The sequence below is a fragment of the Aulonocara sp. 'chitande type north' Nkhata Bay genome, linkage group LG10 (genome assembly GCF_057382095.1).
Source record: "Aulonocara sp. 'chitande type north' Nkhata Bay isolate Kocher_YH1m ecotype deep benthic linkage group LG10, A_spYH_male_GT1.1, whole genome shotgun sequence".
Lineage (NCBI taxonomy): Eukaryota > Metazoa > Chordata > Actinopteri > Cichliformes > Cichlidae > Aulonocara > Aulonocara sp. 'chitande type north' Nkhata Bay.
Genome location: NC_141353.1, coordinates 19,023,602 through 19,042,718, shown reverse-complemented (window position 1 = coordinate 19,042,718; position 19,117 = coordinate 19,023,602). Strand labels below are relative to the sequence as shown.

Genomic DNA, 19,117 nt, shown 5'->3' with positions numbered 1-19,117 from the left:
GACGGACAGTCATTAGCATGTTGATGTTTCAGCCCTGCGAGTCTTCAGCGAGCGCTCAGATCACACTCATCTTCAGACTCGGCCTTGATTTTGATCCCAACTACTAGACACCTGCGGAGCTTCATGACTGAATTTTGAACATTACATTTTGAGCCTGGTGTTTTCAGTAAAGCTGCTCACCATAGTGACAGTCAGACAAAAGCACTTGTCAAACTACTCAGACTGTCTTTGTAGTAGTTCACACTTCAGTTGATGTCTCCAGGACCACATTTTGCCGTGACGACACACACACAGATTGCTAGACAGAATCACGAGGTGGATCTATCGCCAGTGGTAATCACAAAATAATAGATTAATGACTACTAGCACTCATTATGGGAAAGGTCACCATGCTGACAGACGTCATGTCTTGTTTAAGATTGTAAAAGCTGATGGGATTTCCACTGTGCTTTAAGGAAATCAATCAACCGAGCATTTGTGCTTTATTTAACTTTAAACTCAAGTGAAGAAACTGGAACAGGACATTAAGCTTGATAGCAAATGAAACCAGCTTTGATAGTCTATCCAACAATGCCGTTATTTAGCAGTAGTTTTGTAACAATAATGATATTTGAATTCACATTTGGATTCCGGTTTGCACCAGCCAGCTCTCACTTAGACACACACCCAGCTTAAGATGATAGCACTGCAAGTAAGAAAAAGGGATCCAAGACTTCTCCTGACAGCACTTCCGCTAGGCATGTCTTAGATTTTCCGGAAAGGCTTTCAACACCCCCAGAGAAATTGATTTTCTATGTTGCGATAGTTTAGCTGCACCGAGCAATAGAAGCATCTTTGGCTTTTCCTGTTGAGAAAAAAACAGAAAAAGAGAGAAAAAAAACAGGAAACGTAAAGGCCGAGTGATACTTGTGGGGCTGTTGACAAAAACGCAGCAACAGCAGATGTTACCCTAAATGCGTTGCCGGCTACAGTTCGGCAGGGTTTGACCGTGAGTGTGCTTCACTTGATTTTGTTATTGTTGAACATCATCCAAAGCACTTTGCCCAAAGAGAAGCATTTGGTGGACTGAGAAAAAAATATAGAAGAAACTCCAAAATCATGTACAGCAATATTAGAGCTTTTGCAAATAATTATAATGTCTGAAGGTCCTCGCAGGCATGGTAAAGACTGTGACTGTGCAACTTTTCATTCCGGCATGTGTGTTTATTTTCAGCTCAGATTTTGCATACAATACTCGCCTCTCCGATCTCGTTGTGCGTATGATTGAATGGATTCAGGCCCATCTGCATACGTTTGTCTCTTTTTGTGTGTGTGTGTGTGTGTGTGGTGGGGAGGGGGGGGGGGGGGGGTATCTGAAAAAGAAAACAAATCCTTTTATGTACAAACACATGCATCAGCCTGGTTATGCACACCTTGTTCTCAGACTCCTTCCTCTATGAATATAGAGGAAGGAATCTGAGCAGCATATTTCCAAATGTAAGGCTTTATTTTATGGCCTGTGCCACCTGGATTCCTTTTTGTTTAATGTGTAACCCCATTGGTACCAGCAAGCTTTCCTCATTTTATGAAATGTATCAACAAGCATGAATGTCTGATGGATTGCTGCAAAGTGGATTCACATGAAAGACGTTCGATAGACGAAGTGAGCGGCATTTGAAGGGAAAGGGTCGTGACGCACACACACACATATACCCATTCATGTATGCGTACCTAACAACTATGGTAGCTAATCCATCTCAGTAAGCTAAAATATGCTTATTTAAATCCTTCAGTCACAAATTCATTTCACACATTGAGGCACTGTAGTGATCAGTGGAGAAAAAAAATAGAAGCAAAGCACTCTTTTTCTCACCTCTCTGAACAACATTAAAGGGTGTGAATATCTAATCTGTTTGTCATCTGTTTCTCTCTCCCGCCTGTCATCCTTTCATTGTCATTTTCTTTTGTCTCCGCTCCTTTGTTTTTTTTTTTAACTCATCTTTTTTGCTTTTCTTGTCTATTCTTTCTTTCATGCCCATCACCGCCTCCACCTCTCAGGGATTGGCACCCAGGACGGCAGCGCAAAGAAGGAGGAGGACTTCAAGGGCAGGTCCCAGCGGCAAATTCAGTTCAACCCGGGACAGACCAGAGCCACGTGGCGTGTTCGGATACTGAATGATGGGAAGTACGAGCAGGCAGAAACCTTTCAAATTTTATTATCGGAGCCGGTGATGGGAGTGATAGAGTTCCCCGTCATGGCAACAGTTGAGATCTTGGATCCCAGTGATGGTCAGTCCTTCCCATATGCACCTTTTACCCTGCCTTCAACACGCACACACACACACACACACACACACACACACACATGTTTTATGTGACAATTATCAGCGGTGATGAGTGGTAAAATACATTTACTTAAGTAAGGCAGTTATTGCTCTCATAACTCGATTTTTCTGAGAGCTTTAGTGACTTGATAATTTGCAGACACATTATAGAATCACCTACTGAATTATGATGTAATATTGCACATATATTATCCTTGCTCACACCGTTTCAAGATGTTACAACAAGGCCCCTTTAATGCTTCCAACCTAGGTAATTCCTATGAATTCTAATGAACTAATGATGCAGGTGGAGGATTATCTCATAAGAAGAGCACATGGCCTCTAGTGTACTAGAAAAAAAGAGAAAAGCGTGTTGGATGTGTGAGAAGTAGGCAGATGAACTTAGTGACATTACCAGGAAAAGCATGATAATGGCCAGAGTTACTTCAGGTAAGCTAGCTCCTGACTGTGAAATGGAAGAGAACAAATCATGAACAAATAACAGGATATGGTTTTACAAAGTAAATTGTTGCAGCTTTTATTAATGTTCTAAGAGCTGTAATTAAGGATATTGCCAAATTTGGCCAAAGCATTAAATGAGGGACTAATTAGAATCACATGTGGACTTTGCAAAACACATTTTTGACCAGAACTGAAAAATCTATACTTTAATCTAACAATACTAAGTGCTTAATATCCTAAAAGTCAAAGGCCTCCTTCACTACAGCATCATCATTTTTGCCATTTGTCACATTTGTGACAGTTCGTTACAACTGCTTGAGCACTGACTTAGTGACACTTTGGTGCCCACCTTTGAAATGTGTTGATTTGTGCTGCTGGTTTGAAAATGTATGTACATATTTACCTCCCTGCAGCCTGATCAGCAACTTTATGTTCTGTTTTATTGGTCAAACAATAATGCACATGATACCTTTCATTTAGTTAAGTCTTCCCTACATATACAGGCATGTGATAAATTATATTACTGTGCTAAACTATCTAGCCAGTAGTAGTAGCCCCTTGTGTCTTCATTTTTTCTTTCATTTTTTGGCTTCCAAAGAGCTCAGATTTTTACCTGACCATTTTCCCAGGTATGTTTTTATATTTGTTTGTTAAGCCACTTAACATGAACTTATGAATCATAAAAATGAACTCAACGCGTGGGATTAATCACTTTTATGTTTACACATGATATGCAATTAATTAAGAAACTATTTTAAATTATATCCTTAGGCACTTTACTGGCAAGCGGTCGTAAAACATAATTTGTTCCCATCTGCCAACAATAACAGAGCTTGACAGGCAGAAAATGTTTTCTCCTCAACAAGGTGATTCCCAAAGAACTATTAGCCCAAAACGTGAAATCTTGACATGTTGTACAGTGTGTCCTTCAAAAAATCAGAGTAAACTAGACATGTGGAAGACAAAACAACAAGTGGCAGGCCTAGTGCAGGTCTACAGTATCTGAAAGTCATCTTTTTAAGAAATAGGGAAAAAATATATTGCTGACTGAGCCTCATCAGAAATGGGCTCAGTGTGAGGGTGGTTGTCAAGACGGCACTCTTAATGAAAAGGGGTAGCGCAAGAATTTTGCACATTACTATAAAGGTTGAAACTACATGAAATGGCACCAAGGACGTCTGGCAAAATGGCTACAGCAGTATAGCCACCGGACACCCTTACTACAGATTACTGCAGTTTTTCCTTTAATCTGTTACCTGTATTTATTATATGTGTTTGGACAGAAAAGGAAGAGGGGCAGAGGCATGCATCTACAGTCATTTTATTTGTCAGGCTCAGGAGAGACTCGGAGGCAGACCGTCACTAAGGTTCACAATTTTATTTACACGTAGACACCAGGTGCGGGTATATACAAGTGAGGGGGCACAGGAAGAGGGTCTCCGGGGAACACAGGCACGGGAAGGGAATGGCTATATACACAATCTACTGAAGCTCAGGCAGCTCAGGCTCCGGTCTTAGGTCACCGAACGGCGGTCCTCAGGCTGGCGAGAAATCTGGCACAGAGAGGAAAAGCAGGTAAGTAGTGGCACGACAGAAACTCGGAAAAGGGCTCAGATAGGTGATGACACTGACGAGTGTTACACAATAATCCAGCGAGGAAGCACTCTCAGCAGCCGCCTTAAGAAGTGAGTGAGAGGATTGTTTGCAGGTGTCCGAGCCAGGGGCTGGAGCCGTCATGACTCCGCCCCGGTAGAGCGCAGTGCGCGGAAGGGGAGAGAGGGAGATGCAGCACAACAAAAACACTTGTAGCCATACAGAGTCAGCCGAGAAGGCACAGGGTCATGACAGTATTTCATTCTAGATCCAATTTGCTCTTCCTGCTAATCTGATGTGTGTCCTTTGTTTTCTCAACAGACAACACAACATGAAAGCTGAAAATGATTTATTTACTTCTATACATTGAGCTGCAGTAGAAAGAACTGAGACAACATTGTTTGTCATTACTGGTTAACTAAAATGTTATTTTATTCAGAAGGATGTACCCAGCATTACAAATTAAAATCAATTAAAACCACTGTGCATAGTGGAAATAATTCCTTTGTTAACCCAGATCGAAGAATAAGGCTGAATATTCACTGAAGTTTCTGCAATGCATAAAGCATAGCACAAAAATTCTCCTCTGCCACTCAAGTATTTCTTTACAGAAGGCTGAAAAATACATATGCCTGACACGCAGAATCAAGAACTGTCAATATAAGTATTTTCTAATATAAGGCCTTGTCAGGTCTGCCCTGAGGAAAGGAGCAGAAATACATATTTGTCATGATAGCCAGTGAAAAATAACTATAAGGATAATACTCATCTCTTAATGGTAGTAGTGTTTTTTATACCCAATGGAAATACTGAGCACAATCTGTGCTTCTTAAAATCCAATAAGGCATAAAAAAAAGAAGAATAATCACACCCTGACACACTCACACACACATCTACGCACACACAATGTCTTTCGCTTTCTTTCTTAAATAGGTTATAATCTGCCATTTTCACTCTCATAGTTCTTTGTGTCTTTTCCTGCAAATTGAAATGTTAATGGAATATTGAGTGGTGCGACAAACTGACTCCTCTGCTCCATCCAGACGAGATTTACTCTTCTTCTGCTTTTACTTTCATTTTTTTGCATGCATTACCCCCCTCCTCAGTGCAACTTCCAAGTAATTACAGTTGAGCACCAAAGATGGAAACGCTGAAGCGTCCATTATAGTGACATACTGCAGTTGCTCTCACCCCTCTCTCATTTGTTTTCTTGTCCTTTGTTTCTCAGTATCACTCCCCATGCCACATTTTCCCTCCTCAATCTATCCTCCCCAGTGGGTTAATTACGAAGTGTGTGGAGGGCAGGGGCTGGTTTGTTTTCCGTCTTCTCGGGGGACTGTCTAATGTGGCAGAGATGTGCCACTCTGTACTCTAATGGGTTAGTGAAGCTTTAGCTATGCCTGTGGTGCTAGCTGTACTCCAGCTTCTTTCTCTAATGATGAAAACGGGCTTTGTCTAGTCGTCTGGTTATCCCAGAGAGTCACTCCCCGGAGAACATGTCAGCTTGGCTAATATCAGCTTTAGAGGAGGAGAGAGGATCGTTAAGTAAAAGTGCTCCAAAATTAAGGAGTGGAGTTTGCGAACAAACTGCACTTGTCTGTGTCGATGCTTGGAGTTTTTCTCTGGTGTTTTAAGCAAGAACACATACTTTATAGAGATGTGTGAGTGTGCTTCTACTTTTTACCTGCTGTCTGCCCATGTGATTGCTACGATTTTATTCTTTATATATGTAATGCATACGCAATGATGACTAAAGATGAAGGGAAACGCCTGTTGTTGGACTGCATACTCTAAGCAGCAGCCACATTGCTACAGGTGGTCGTGTAGTTCTTGTGTTCTCATTAAGAACACAATACATCAGGACAACTTTTACTGCGTTTGCACCAGTGTCATTCTGCTAAACAAACAAGAACGCACTTGTGTTTTTGTGTGTCATCATGGACACTTGTCTCTAGTCGTAAACACAGAGCTTTCAAGCAAGGAGCTACATCTTCTTATGCTGGATTGTGTTTTGCTTATATTGTGCTATTAACTGCAGGTTTTTAGGGGCTCATTTGTTATACATGTGCATCTCCATTTTGTCCATGACCAGCATTGCAAGGTGGTAATGAGTAAAGTGCACATTTATCACAACGCAGTCAAACAGCAGCAACAAGGAAAATATCCCAGCATCCATAGAATATTTATGAAATTATCAATAATGGAGAGGTTCAAGGCATAGGAAGAAAAGAAAAGCTGGAGTAAAAGAAAACAAAAGCAGTTTTTATTTTATTTGGTGAAACAATAGCAAAATCAGGTGCAAGTATTCGCTGTTTTAACACCCAGCATAAAAGCCTGTGTTTATGTTCCAATCCCCATGAATGATTTAAAAAAAGACTGTGGGTTTTCCTCCAGGAGGTGAACTTGACCCACTTGGCTGAAAATGTGCTTTTCCAAACCGTAGGTGGATTTAGAGGCAATAGAAGAGTGCGAGGAGGAGACTAAGTGTACAGTACGTGTGTGGAAAGAGGGAAGAAAATCAGGTTGTAACGTTACTCGTGTGTGTGGAATAGGTAAGCGGTGGACCTCAGTCTCCTTGTATGAGTCCCCGGGTAGTGACAGATTGTGGACAGGAACAGAATGAAAAAAAGTCGGAGAGGTGGAAGAAGACTGTGAGAACAATTTAGCGACTTATCGTAAGATAAAAGAAATGTTCGACCTCCTCCCCCCGCTGTGTGTAAGATTGTCTTATGTTGATGACTTCATCCCAAACAGCCAGCTCAGGTTGCTGATCTCTCTTTACGCCGGGCATTGAGTCAGATATAAATCTGTTTCACGCGCCAGTCCTCGCCTTTTTAATTGAAGTTTTCGTCAGTGTTTTTCACCTCCCATCATTCAGTCATCGATTCTTTCAGAGAGCGCACGAAACAAAGGCACGCGAAGAACTGGGACGAGCTGAAGCTTCGGCCACTCTGTTAGCATTTTTATTGGTCCCAGTGCGTCTGTGGAAAATAGCCTCCAAAATTTATTGTTTCTATAATGCCAGTAAGTTCTGTGCTTTGATAGATGATGCTTTCACTAGCTCAAAGTTTCTCCCTCAATCACAAACTCCAGTCAGAGACGGAGAGAAAGGCGGGGAAGAAAATATGAGAGAGATGATTGACCCCTCTGAGTATGGAGCTGTAGATGGGTGAAACTCCCAGCTGATTGACTCTGTGGTATAAATTCAGATTCTTGCCTGTGTAATTGTCCGCGATGCGTGAGACAAGAAGAAAAACTTCCAAAGCGGTCTCTTTGAAGAGCCCGTCTGGTTACACCAAACCAAAAGACCGATGGAGAGTTATTCTCGAATATGAATAAGCACACTGCAGGACCACCACTTCAATGGAATAAAAAAAAAATGAAAGGAAAATGTCAGCTGCAGCTCGCTAATGCAGAACCAGAACAAAAGCCTGTATTAGTCCTTGATGGCCTAATGCACTGTGGATTTTTGCAGATTGTTATACATATCATTACCCTTTTCTTTTTTTCCCTGACTCTCACTCTCTCTCACTGTCTCGTTTTCTCTTTTCCCCTTCCAAACAGAGTCGACTGTATTTTTCCCTGAACAGATCCGCTCAGTAGAGGAAGATGTTGGAGAGCTTTTCATCCCAGTGCACCGCAGTGGAGACATCAGCGAGGAGCTCATGGTGGTCTGCTACACACAGCAGGGTACAGGCTGGCCTTTTTTCACCTCATCTAACCCATTTCCCCCCCTGTATACGTTGCAATCCTGCCATATTTGCAGACAGTGATCGCACCACTTGGTTAACGGTATAAAAAGCTGGGTCTGATTTACATTCGTTATATTCACCTGTATAATGAAGTCTCAGATGTCCTTACTTCAAATTACAAAACAAATAGATCATGTAATTGTTAAAACCTAAAAAGTGAGGCATGTTTCAGTCTTGTGATATATGCGTCTGGATGACAGGCGATGTCTTTGTTATATTGATGTGTAGGTGGAGTGTCGGGTGCAGCTTTTTTCCTCACCTATGCAGTTTGACAGTACCCGTTAAATCTGTTTAAAGTCAAGTCAGCTCTCTGGAAAAGAAGCTGTTTACACGCCATTTGCATTTTCACAAATCACATGTTAGCAGCCTAAGCACAGCAGGATCACACTTAGCTGTTAAGTTTTGCAAGAATTCTTGATTCCTTACATGCTCCACAACATCCGCTTCCCCTTTAATAATTCAGCCATACTATTTTTTTGCTTTTCACGGTTAATGAAAAATGAAAGATTTCTAACAAATTTGCCAGAACTTGATGGAAATTTACTTCTGTGCTCCTTGCCATACACCGACAGACCTAATGGACTTGCTGCAATTAAAAGTCAAAGTTTAGCTATGCTGAAAATCTGAATCTTATGAAATTCAAATACAGATTTGTAGCACTGAGATACACAACATATTCATATTTTCTTCATTTCATTATTTTCATATTTATTTTTATGCTCTTAATCCAAGTTCTTATACACACCTCAAAAAAATTAAAGGAACTATTTTTAATCAGAGAATATCATCTGGTCAGTTAAGTAGCACAGACAGTTGTTAATTAGTTTCAGCTACTTTGGTGTTAATGACATGAACAGTAGGTGCAGTGTCCAACTCATCCAGGGTGAGGGTTTATCAGAAGGTTTGCACAGGCTCAAGAGCATGGAGGAGATTACAGGAGACAAGCAGTTACTATAGGAGAGCTGGACACGGTTGTAGAAGGTCCTTAACCCATCAGCAGGACCAGTATCTGCTCCTCTGTACAAGGACAAACAGGAAGAGCACTGCCATCCTGTTCCCGTTAGGTCACACTAATGACCTCCAGCAGGCCACTGGTGTGAATGTCTCTCATCAGAAATAGACTTCATGAGGATGGCCTGAAGGCTCGACATCTTTTAGTGGGCCCTGTGCTCGCTGCCTGACACCTTGAAGGTGATTGGTATTTGCCAAAGAACCCCAAAATTGGTAGGACCACCACTGACATCCTGTGGTTTTCATGGATGAGGGCAGGTTCACCCTAAGCACATGTGACAGATGTGAAAGGCTCTGGAGAAGACGCAGAGAACATTATGCTGCTTGTAACATCGTTCACCAATGGAGAGACGAACAAACCGTGAAACCATTGTTGGACCCTACGCTGGTGCAGTGAGTGGCCCCCACCCTCAGCTGACATAAATCCAGTAAAACACCTCTAGGACATCATTTTAAGTCCTTGTGATGCTGTTATGTTGCACCTCAGACTGTCCAGGATGCCTTGGTCCAGATCTGGGATGAGACCCTCCAGGACACCTGGCGTCATCTAATTAGGAGCATTCACCGACATTGTCAGTCAAGAATACAAGAACGTGGGGGCCATACAAACTACGGAGTGTCTTAAGTTGCTGCAATGGAATTTCGGCAAAATGGAAAAGCCTGTTGCATCATTTTTTCACTTTGATTGAATCCTCTGTAGGTTAATACATTTCATTTCCGTTAGACAATCCATTCATTTCTTACACATTACCCAGTCCATATCCATATTATTATTTAGCATGATTTTTTCCCACAGAGATCTGTTGCGTTTTCAAACTGTTCCTTTAATTTTTTTTGTGAACACTGTATTAAAAGATTTGTATCAATAACACATCTTCTTTGTACAGAGGATACCATTTATGGTCTTTTCATTAGGTCTTTTCAATCATATTTTATTCTTTTTATGCTTTTGTGCATCGTACTCACCATTCTTGTTGCTGGTCTTTCTAAAGGTTCGGCCTCAGGAACCATTCCCACCACTGTCCTCTCTTACTCGGACTACATCTCCCGTCCTGAGGAACACAGCAGCCTCCTTCGCTTCAACAAAGGTGACAGGGAGAAGCTGTGCCGCGTGGTGATCATAGACGACTCCCTGTACGAGGGAGAGGAGAGCTTCAACGTTACTCTGTCACTGCCTGTGGGAGGACGTCTGGGAATGCACTACCCCACCACCAAAGTTAACATCTTGGAAGATACGGATGATGGTAATGCATTCTAATAATAGCTTTCTAACTTTATCTTTTTCAGGTGATCATTTCTAGAAGTTCTAAGAGCTTCATAGAGAAAACTTCAAAATCTATTTGTGGTCAAACCATTTTGCTGCCAGATGTGATGTACCGTAACCTGAATCACAGCGGCTGTGGCGAACTTTGCAAAAGGTTCTTGTCTCACTCCAGAGATTTAGAAGATTTGATTTATTTCAGCTTGGCTTTAATGTTAAAGCACACGTGCTTATATGCACTCTTTCAAACAAGTGCATGGATTTCTGTTGTTTTGAATTTTCTTCAGAGCCCTCATATCACAGAATTTCTCTTAATTATGCTTGTTTCACAGACTTAGCGGGTGTTAAGGCATGCAGGATTAGAGTGCTGAAATAGACCCTGCACTCACAGCAGACAGATGGAATCAAACTCCTGTCACGCTGCTATTCTGACAATTTTTAATTACAGTCGAGAAGCGAGCACAAGTCCGGTGGGACTGCATTATCACACGCGTCCCTTGTCTGCTTTCATCCAGTTACAGCATCGTATGGACCAAAGTAGATTAAATATTCCAAAAGCAAGAGAAATGTGTAGATGATTTATCTGGGGACTGACATGCCTGCTGGGAAATACCTATTGCAATCTGTATGCGTTCTCCACCATCTCACTATTCTGCATTGATTTACTTTAGAGACTTCACGGTGACAGAATGATGTCTGTGCTCTGGATTTTTTTGCTAAATGCCACCAAATCGATTAAAAAGTGAAAGTCGGTAAAAGTCACAATTTTTGTATCTCTTTTGGAGATAAGGCTGTAATGTCTATAATGAATTTGGGTCAAATACCAGTGATGTAACAAAGGCCATAAAGACAGTCTTCATTCCCTTTATGCACAACGTGGTTCTCAGCTTACACGCTTGTTGTTCAGACACCCATTTGTCATCTATCTGGACAAATACAGGCTGGCAGATTTAAAGCAGCAGAGTAAGAGCCAACGTTTTAGGACAAAGGAAAAAGTCAAATCAAAAAAATTGTAAGATATATAATCAAGCTGAGAACACATCCTTACTCATTTTCTGTAATTTGTGGCAAGGCTCTTTATTGGGTTTAAGATTAAAATGTAGAAAAATGAAGTCTTATTTTACAGACATTTTATAATCTTGCTTTCCTTTTAGTCTTTCATTTTGTCATGAACTGTTTGTATCACAGAGGCCTCATCATGCTACTGCCAAACAGCAGCCTGGGATAAATAAAACAATGACGACTTACAACTGAGAACTCATTTAGGGATACAAACAATTGTGCCAAATTGACTGACTGTGCATATGTGCAGGGAGGCATCTGGGGGCTAGTTAACAAGAAACATGACACATGGTCTGATTGGTAGTAAATTGTCAGAAGACTTCAGACTTGGTGCTGAGTTCAAAGGAATGGAAATGTGTTTGTGAGAGCCCAACTCCAGTGAGAGATTATGTGTCATTTTTAGCCTCCCAGAGGATAATACGCTGTCTGACAGTGTTCTAATACCTGCACCCAGGCAGTCAAACTGCAGCCTCATTTTCTTTAGTGCAACCTCCAATTGGCCAGGAAAATAGTGAAACAAGAGTTTGCAGCATGTGTTTACTTGTGTCACATGGTTCCTTGCATCTGCATGGATGTTTATGTGTGAAGGTAAGGTAAGGTAAATGGTGAGAAAAGCACTTAAAGAACACTTAAGTGTGACTGGTAGTCCTCTCTCTAGCCCCATTTTTCCTTCCCTCAGGTTAGAGTCAAGTTCACCTGGCTGCTCTCCTTCCATCTATTTATCCACTATACCTCTCTCTCTCTCTCTCTCTCTCTCTCACACACACACACACTCACACTCACACACACACACACACACACACACACACACACACACACACACACACACACACACACAGGGTTTTCTCACTTCATCTGAGAAAAAAAGTCCCAGAGATATCTGCTTGATTTAGTACTTTATCAGATTAAACTCTACAGTACCTGTCGCCCTGAGTGTTGCGCTCTGCATGGATGCACATTTTGACTCAAAGTGAGTGTTGTCATCTCCTTGTACCCTGCCAAGGAGAGACGAACGCGCAGACTTTTCGGATGGGTGCATATGGCCACAGCTGAGTTTGTAGAATTGTAGATTAGCTCTGAGTATCTCTTGGAAACCCAGGCCTTCATTTCAATATTAGGGCAGCCTGAGTGTTGGTCACACCAAAGCTGCAGAATACCTCTGGCTATTTTGTACGCCCTGACTGGGGTGAAACAGTCGGGTTACTTTGCATTTCAGAAGGTGAACTTAGAACAGAACTTAGAACTTAGAGAGTTTTTGTTTGTGCTGCTATCAGCAATACTATTTTTCTACAGTATAAGTCTTCAACTACCCATTATTTCTTAATTTTTTTTATATGAAATATGACCACTGAAATTCAGTTTGCATGTTTACTGAAATGTGCCAACATGCACAAAGGAGCAGATACTGGTCCTGCAGTTGGGCTAACAACCTTCTATTGGTCCGTCCAGCTATCCCACAATAACTGTTCATCCACTGGACTCTCCTCCATGGCCATCTGGCAACAGCACGTATTGATGTGCCATCCTGGATGAATTGGACTACCTGTGCAACCTCTGTAGGGTCCAGGTGTCATCTTATGCCAACAGAAGTGACCCAGCCAAATGCAAAACTAATGAAAAAAAAAAAAACATTCAAAATAGATGAGAAGGGGGAAAAAATATCAGTGACTTCCACCTGTAAAACCACTCCTGTTTTGGGGGTTGTCTCATTGTTGCCCCTCTAGTACAGCTGCTAAAGCTGATTAACCTCCTCTGCTGTTTAGCTTACAGCACTGTTTTAATCAATATCCCAAAAGTTTAATTGACTTGATGCTATATTCTGATTAATAAGTGTTCCTTTAATTTCTTCGAGCAGTCTGTGTGTGATGGGGTTTGGTCCAAGTTTTGATGGTCTAGGAGGAGAAAAAAGAACAAAAAAAACCAAAAACCAACAGATTTCACAGGTGCCACTGTAGAAAACCTGGAGGAGTAGGTGAAGGCTGCTGAACGGGCATGGGTTCAAATGTGAGCCAGCCTGTTCCCTGTGTGTCACGATACCCTGTTTTAAGCCCTTTCCACTATTCTAGCTGATAAAAGCTAAATGGCAACAAAAAGACAAAGGTTTGTTTATTATAGTTAGATATGACCTACCTTCTTAATCATTCCACGATTCGATATGACGTTTATTACCTAAAAGCCTCCATACCAAGTGAAATACTGCATACAGACAGTTTGTATTAGCGAGCCTCCTGCAAAAAAGGGCCCATTCTTTACAGGACAGCTGAGAATGTACTATAAACTGCATTTAAAGGTGCAGTGACACACAAATGGCTACAGACACCCACACACTGGTAATTATCATAATTTGGCTTTACACCTTCCCCACACACTTCAGAGTGCTAAACCACAGGCGTTGTCCCAGAGGGGAGAGAGAATTCATTTCTCATTCATCAGTCATCACTCACCTCCCTCTTGTGGTGTCACGCAGAGGGGAGCGCAGTCAAGACATGTGTGAATACAGACATGTTTATTAGCATCTTAGCAGAAGTGTCCTCGCTGAGCACAGAAGGAACTGGAGCCAGATTGCTTGCATTTAGTGTTTAAAGATAAGCTACACGTCCACACTCTTACAAGCCCCTTGTTTATCAGTGTTTACGGTCAGACGTTTTTATCCATGTGTTTTTCCTACCTACCTACGCAGTCTGTTTGCTTTTACTCTGCCTTTGTGCAAATACACACATTCTGTTTGCAGTGATGCATCTGTTAGATAACAGTGAGTGTGTAGGAAGAAAAGGTAAATGAGAAAGACAGATGCATTGAGGAAAGAAGTCTTTGGATGGGGCGAGAGAGGGCACAGGCTGCACTTGATGTGCAATACTCGCTGGATGTTATTACCCTGAGCTGTCACTTGTTATGTGAAGCTGGCAGTCAACATGCAACTGCAGATTTTTTTTTTCTCGGTCCCTTTGTTAAGTACTCCACTTAGCTTTTGTTATGTGGCCTAGTTAAAGTATATAAATAAAATATGAAAGTTCATATATCAGTAGAGTAATATTCAGAATAAAAAAAAAATCTCTGGCTTGTTAAGTATTTGATCGAGACACGAAAACACAATAACACACGTGCTATTTTTGGATTATATGCCGGAATATAAGAAACAGGCCAGTTTAAAATGGAGACAGAAGAACTTTTATTCTGTCACTTTTTATGACTCAACGCGGGTGCGAGGGAAAGGGGTGGGGGGCGGCTTGTGAGAGATGAAACTGTCAAATACACACTGGACTGCCTCCACTTTGCTGCCTCAGGAAACAATCCTAGTTCAAACAAGCCTTTGAGCAGTCTGGGGGGCCGCATTCTCTTTGTCTCTCCATCTCACTACTTTACAGTCAGGGAAACAGACTCACACATACACACACAGGCTTTGTTTCAGTGTTAACAGCATCCATATTTGTTAAAAGTACTTAATTACTCTGTCAGGAGAAACAATTAAAATAAAGAAATGTGTGGATTTAAGGCCGATAGATGTTGAAAGGTCACACTCCCCTGCAGTTTAGCTTCAGACTAATGGCCTGCCGCTTTTTGACCGTTCTGTCCAGCTACTGGCTATACAAATGAATCATGCCAGGCTGCAAGTGGCTGCTGGAGATCTATACAGATCTATAGATTAGTACCACTGCTGATTTAGCTCATATATGCTACGTCAGCTGTCAAGTTAAAGTATGAAGAAAAAATGTGTGCTGACCTTAAAAGTCCCCAAATACTGAATATCTCAGAGTGTTAATATTTAAAGAAAATAATGAGTCAACTAATACATTTAACCTCCTCAGATCCAAACTCTTCCACGGCATGCATTTTTAATTTCTCTTTGATACTTGGGCATATTGGGGCCAAATGAATGTAAAAACAAAGAATTACCAGATTTTTTCTTTACCTTATTTTTGTTTTTAAGAACAATAAGAGCCACATATGAGGATATTTGTTTAAAATTTTGATAGAACAGTAGCAGTATAATGTCCTCGTAAGTGGATATCAGGCCCATGTAGAGCAATTTTTTTTTTAATAATTTATTTTAGTCTAAATAACCCAAAATGTGATATCCACATATGTGGACGCCAGGTCCTAGGAGGTTAAAGACAGAAATCATTGAAACTAAACGGATATTATGAAGCTGTAGTCTGGAATCAAGAACCATTAATTACAGCCATTTATTTATTTATTGTCTTTTCTCCCCAGTTCCTGTGTTTTACTTTGGGGAGGTAGAGTATCATGTGGATGAGAGCGATGGGTACGTGGAGATCAAAGTGTGGAGGACGGGAACGGATTTGTCCAAATCTGCAGCCGTTACTGTCAGCTCTCGCAAGGCAGAGCTCGTTTCTGCAGAAGGTGAGCTCCCATACAGTTAAAGTATTGCTTCTGACAGATAAGAATAATTGAATTGACCAATAGCATTATTTGTCATTTACCTGCATTCTGTTTGTCTGTATATTTTATTTACAGCCGGTATTGACTATGTGGGCATCAGTCACAACCTTGACTTTGCTCCAGGCGTCAGCACGCAGACGTTCAGGGTAATCATCCTGGATGACCTGGGACAGCCAGAGCTGGAGGGGATTGAGAGCTTTGAGCTGGTCTTACGCATGCCAGTGAATGGCATCCTGGGAGAACCTGGAAAGGCTACAGTCTTCATAAATGACTCAGTGTCTGACTGTGAGTCACTCTATATTGCTGAGAATTTTCATAAATACATTCATAAAGGCATCTTAACTTTATGTTTAATGTGATTAACTCACACGGTCAAAGTGTTGGAAATGCACTGGGAACACATTACTGTAGGAAAATGATATTAGCATTGAGCTAGAGCATCACTATCCAGCCTGTTTTTTCTGTTCTTTATATTACTGATAATAATATAATAAAAATAATGATATTTGTTAATATATGTGTATAGAAATATATAAATAAGCCTTAGAAAGTTTGTCAAACTTCTTCAGATTTTAATTTGGCTGCTTTAGTAAACGCAAAGTTATAATTAATTTGTCACTGTGTGTTCATAGTTCCACTGCAATCATTACCACTGTTAGCTTGATGTGACAGCTATGTTATTTGATTTGGTCTTTCATTTGCGGCTTATTCCAATTCCAGCAAGGGAGAAATTATCTCTGCGTTAATCTTATGAAATGACTGAACTATCCTGTTTGACTACAGTGCCAAAGGTCCAGTTTCGTGAGTCGGTGTACACTGGAGAGGAGAGCGACGGCCAGATCACAGCAACAGTGTACCGCAGTGGTGACATCAGACATAAATCTTCTGTCCGCTGTTACACCCGTCAGGCCTCTGCGCAGGTCGCCTCAGACTTTGATGAGCGGCCAAACACAGATGCCTCTGTCATCAGTTTCTTACCAGGTTCTTCAGTAACTGCACTGTTACATCATGCATGCTTTCCTTAAATTCTTTTGTTCCCTGCGTTCTGAAAGCTGACACCTTTTCGGGTGAATAAACAAGTTTCGCAGAAATGTAAAAAGAAAGAAATCCACATACTCCAATACTGCTTTAACGGTTCCCTTTTTTTCTTGTTTTTGTTCTCTTTAATTTTTTTTTTTCAAACATACTCAGCATGCAAACAGCTTCCTTAAACCATTGAGGGACTGAATAAAGGGAAGAATAATTGTATAAATAAGATTTTATATCCTCTACAGATAAAAGAAGAGTAGAAGCCTTTTTTCTTCCATTTCAATTTCTTTGACATGTCACATCTTGTGACACGTTTTGCTGTACATTTTAGGCGAGGTGGAGAAGCCGTGTGTTCTGTCTCTGGTTGATGACACGCTGTATGAGGATGGAGAGGAGCTCCGGCTGGTTTTAGGAAACCCGAAGAGCAATTCACATTTTGGCGCATCAGTTGGAGCTCTAAACGAGACGCTTGTGAAAATCAAGGATACGGCAGACAGTAAGTGGAAGAAAGAAGGCAGAGGTTGAAAAAGGTCAGAAATGAACTGCTTTAAAAAATAGAAGCCGATGAAGAGCACTGGCTTTGAATATAACTCGCAGAGAAAATAAGTACACCAATACATCATCATTCTTGATGACCATGTAGTAATTACAATCAAATTTTTGTAGAATATTGTAGAATATATGTAAAAACACAACACAGTGATTTGCAAATCTCAAAACCCCTATTTTATTCACAACTGAGCATGGAAAGCATATCAAATGTTTAAACTTCTTTTAATAGACATCTAATAAACATCTGGGAACTGAGGAAACCGGATGCTGGATTTTAAGGAGAGGAATGTTGTCCCATTCTTATCTGATATAGGCTTCTAGCTGATCAGCAGCTCTTCCTATTTTTAATTTCATGATACACCTAATGTTTTAGTTGGTGAAAGGTTGGCACTCCAGGCAGGTCAGGTCAACACCCATACTACTATAAATGCTGTTAGACAGTAATAGCTGCAGACATATGCAACGTATTCCCTGAAAAAGACATTGTCTAGATGGAAGCTTATGTTCCTCTAAGACTTATAAATAAATGTATATAACTTTCAGCACTGATGTCTTTCTAAATGTGCAAGCTGCCGGTGCAATAGATGCAGGATTTTGAATTGAGTGCTGACACAAGCTGGATGGTATTTCTCCTCTTCCAGAGGACGAGGTTTACCACTTTCAATGATTTACCACATTTTAAATACATTTTTTATTTAAAATCCATTTTGAACTGGTTAAATGTTCTTTAACCATCATTTGTGGACGGCACAATGAACTGTGTTTAAAGACGATGATTTCTGGAAGTGTTTCTGAGCCCATGCAGTGATTTGCATGATAGAATCGTGCCTGTGTTTAATGCCGTCCACTCGGAGGCCTGAAAACTACTTGCATCCAGATTCTCTGAATCTTTTGATGATATTATGCACTGTAGATGATGATATATATTTTACATCTACACAATTTTACGTTGATGAACAATATTCTGAAATTGTTCTACTATTTTTTGGGGGGGGGATTGCACATTGAAGAACCTCTGCCCACCTGTTCTTTGGAGAAACTCTCGTATCGTGTTTCTGACCTGTTGCAAAATGTTCCTCCAGCTGTTTCTTTTTTAGCACTACTTACTTTTCCAGCCTTTTTTTTTTACCACTGTCTCAACTTTTTGAAGACACGTTGCCATCAAATTCAAAATAAGCCAATATTTTTCATGTAATAGTAAAATATCTCAGTCGAAACATCTGATATGTTTTTTATGTTCTACTCTGAATAAAGCATGAATTACTGCAAATTATTGCATTCTGTATTTTATTCACATTTTACACAGTTTTCTGATCGACTTGGAACTGATGTTGTAAAAGTTGTTGCATACATTTCAATGAGTTTGCTTTACATTTTAATTCTGTCCACCTTAGAACCCATCATCCGTTTTCTGGACACCAGGTTCAGTGTTAATGAACCAAAGGAAGCCAGCGCTGTAGCCACTGTGAAGATCCCTGTGGTACGAGTGGGTGACACATCAAAAGTGTCGGTGGTTCGCGTTCACACTAAAGATGGGTCAGCTGTCTCAGGAGAAGACTATTATCCTGTATCTCAAGGTAAATCCCACATATATCCTCTTATGGTGTGATATGATTAAAAGCTCCAGATGCATAAAATAGCTTCAATGCAGTGCACAGTTCTTTTTTTGAACTGCTATTAAAGACCAAAAG

At 40.8% G+C, this 19,117-nt stretch overlaps 1 protein-coding gene across 1 annotated transcript in view; it reads left to right on the top strand.

The window, feature by feature from the left end:
• frem2a (FRAS1 related extracellular matrix 2a) overlaps nucleotides 1-19,117 on the top strand; it is a 72,140-nt gene that overhangs the window by 40,306 nt on the left and 12,717 nt on the right. Inside the window, exons 4-11 of the mRNA XM_086308863.1 lie at nucleotides 2,038-2,268; nucleotides 7,923-8,048; nucleotides 10,114-10,365; nucleotides 15,657-15,806; nucleotides 15,921-16,130; nucleotides 16,629-16,826; nucleotides 17,206-17,370; nucleotides 18,821-19,003. Coding sequence (XP_086164989.1) covers nucleotides 2,038-2,268; nucleotides 7,923-8,048; nucleotides 10,114-10,365; nucleotides 15,657-15,806; nucleotides 15,921-16,130; nucleotides 16,629-16,826; nucleotides 17,206-17,370; nucleotides 18,821-19,003 — 1,515 coding nt within the window. The remainder of the gene's footprint in view (nucleotides 1-2,037; nucleotides 2,269-7,922; nucleotides 8,049-10,113; nucleotides 10,366-15,656; nucleotides 15,807-15,920; nucleotides 16,131-16,628; nucleotides 16,827-17,205; nucleotides 17,371-18,820; nucleotides 19,004-19,117) is intronic.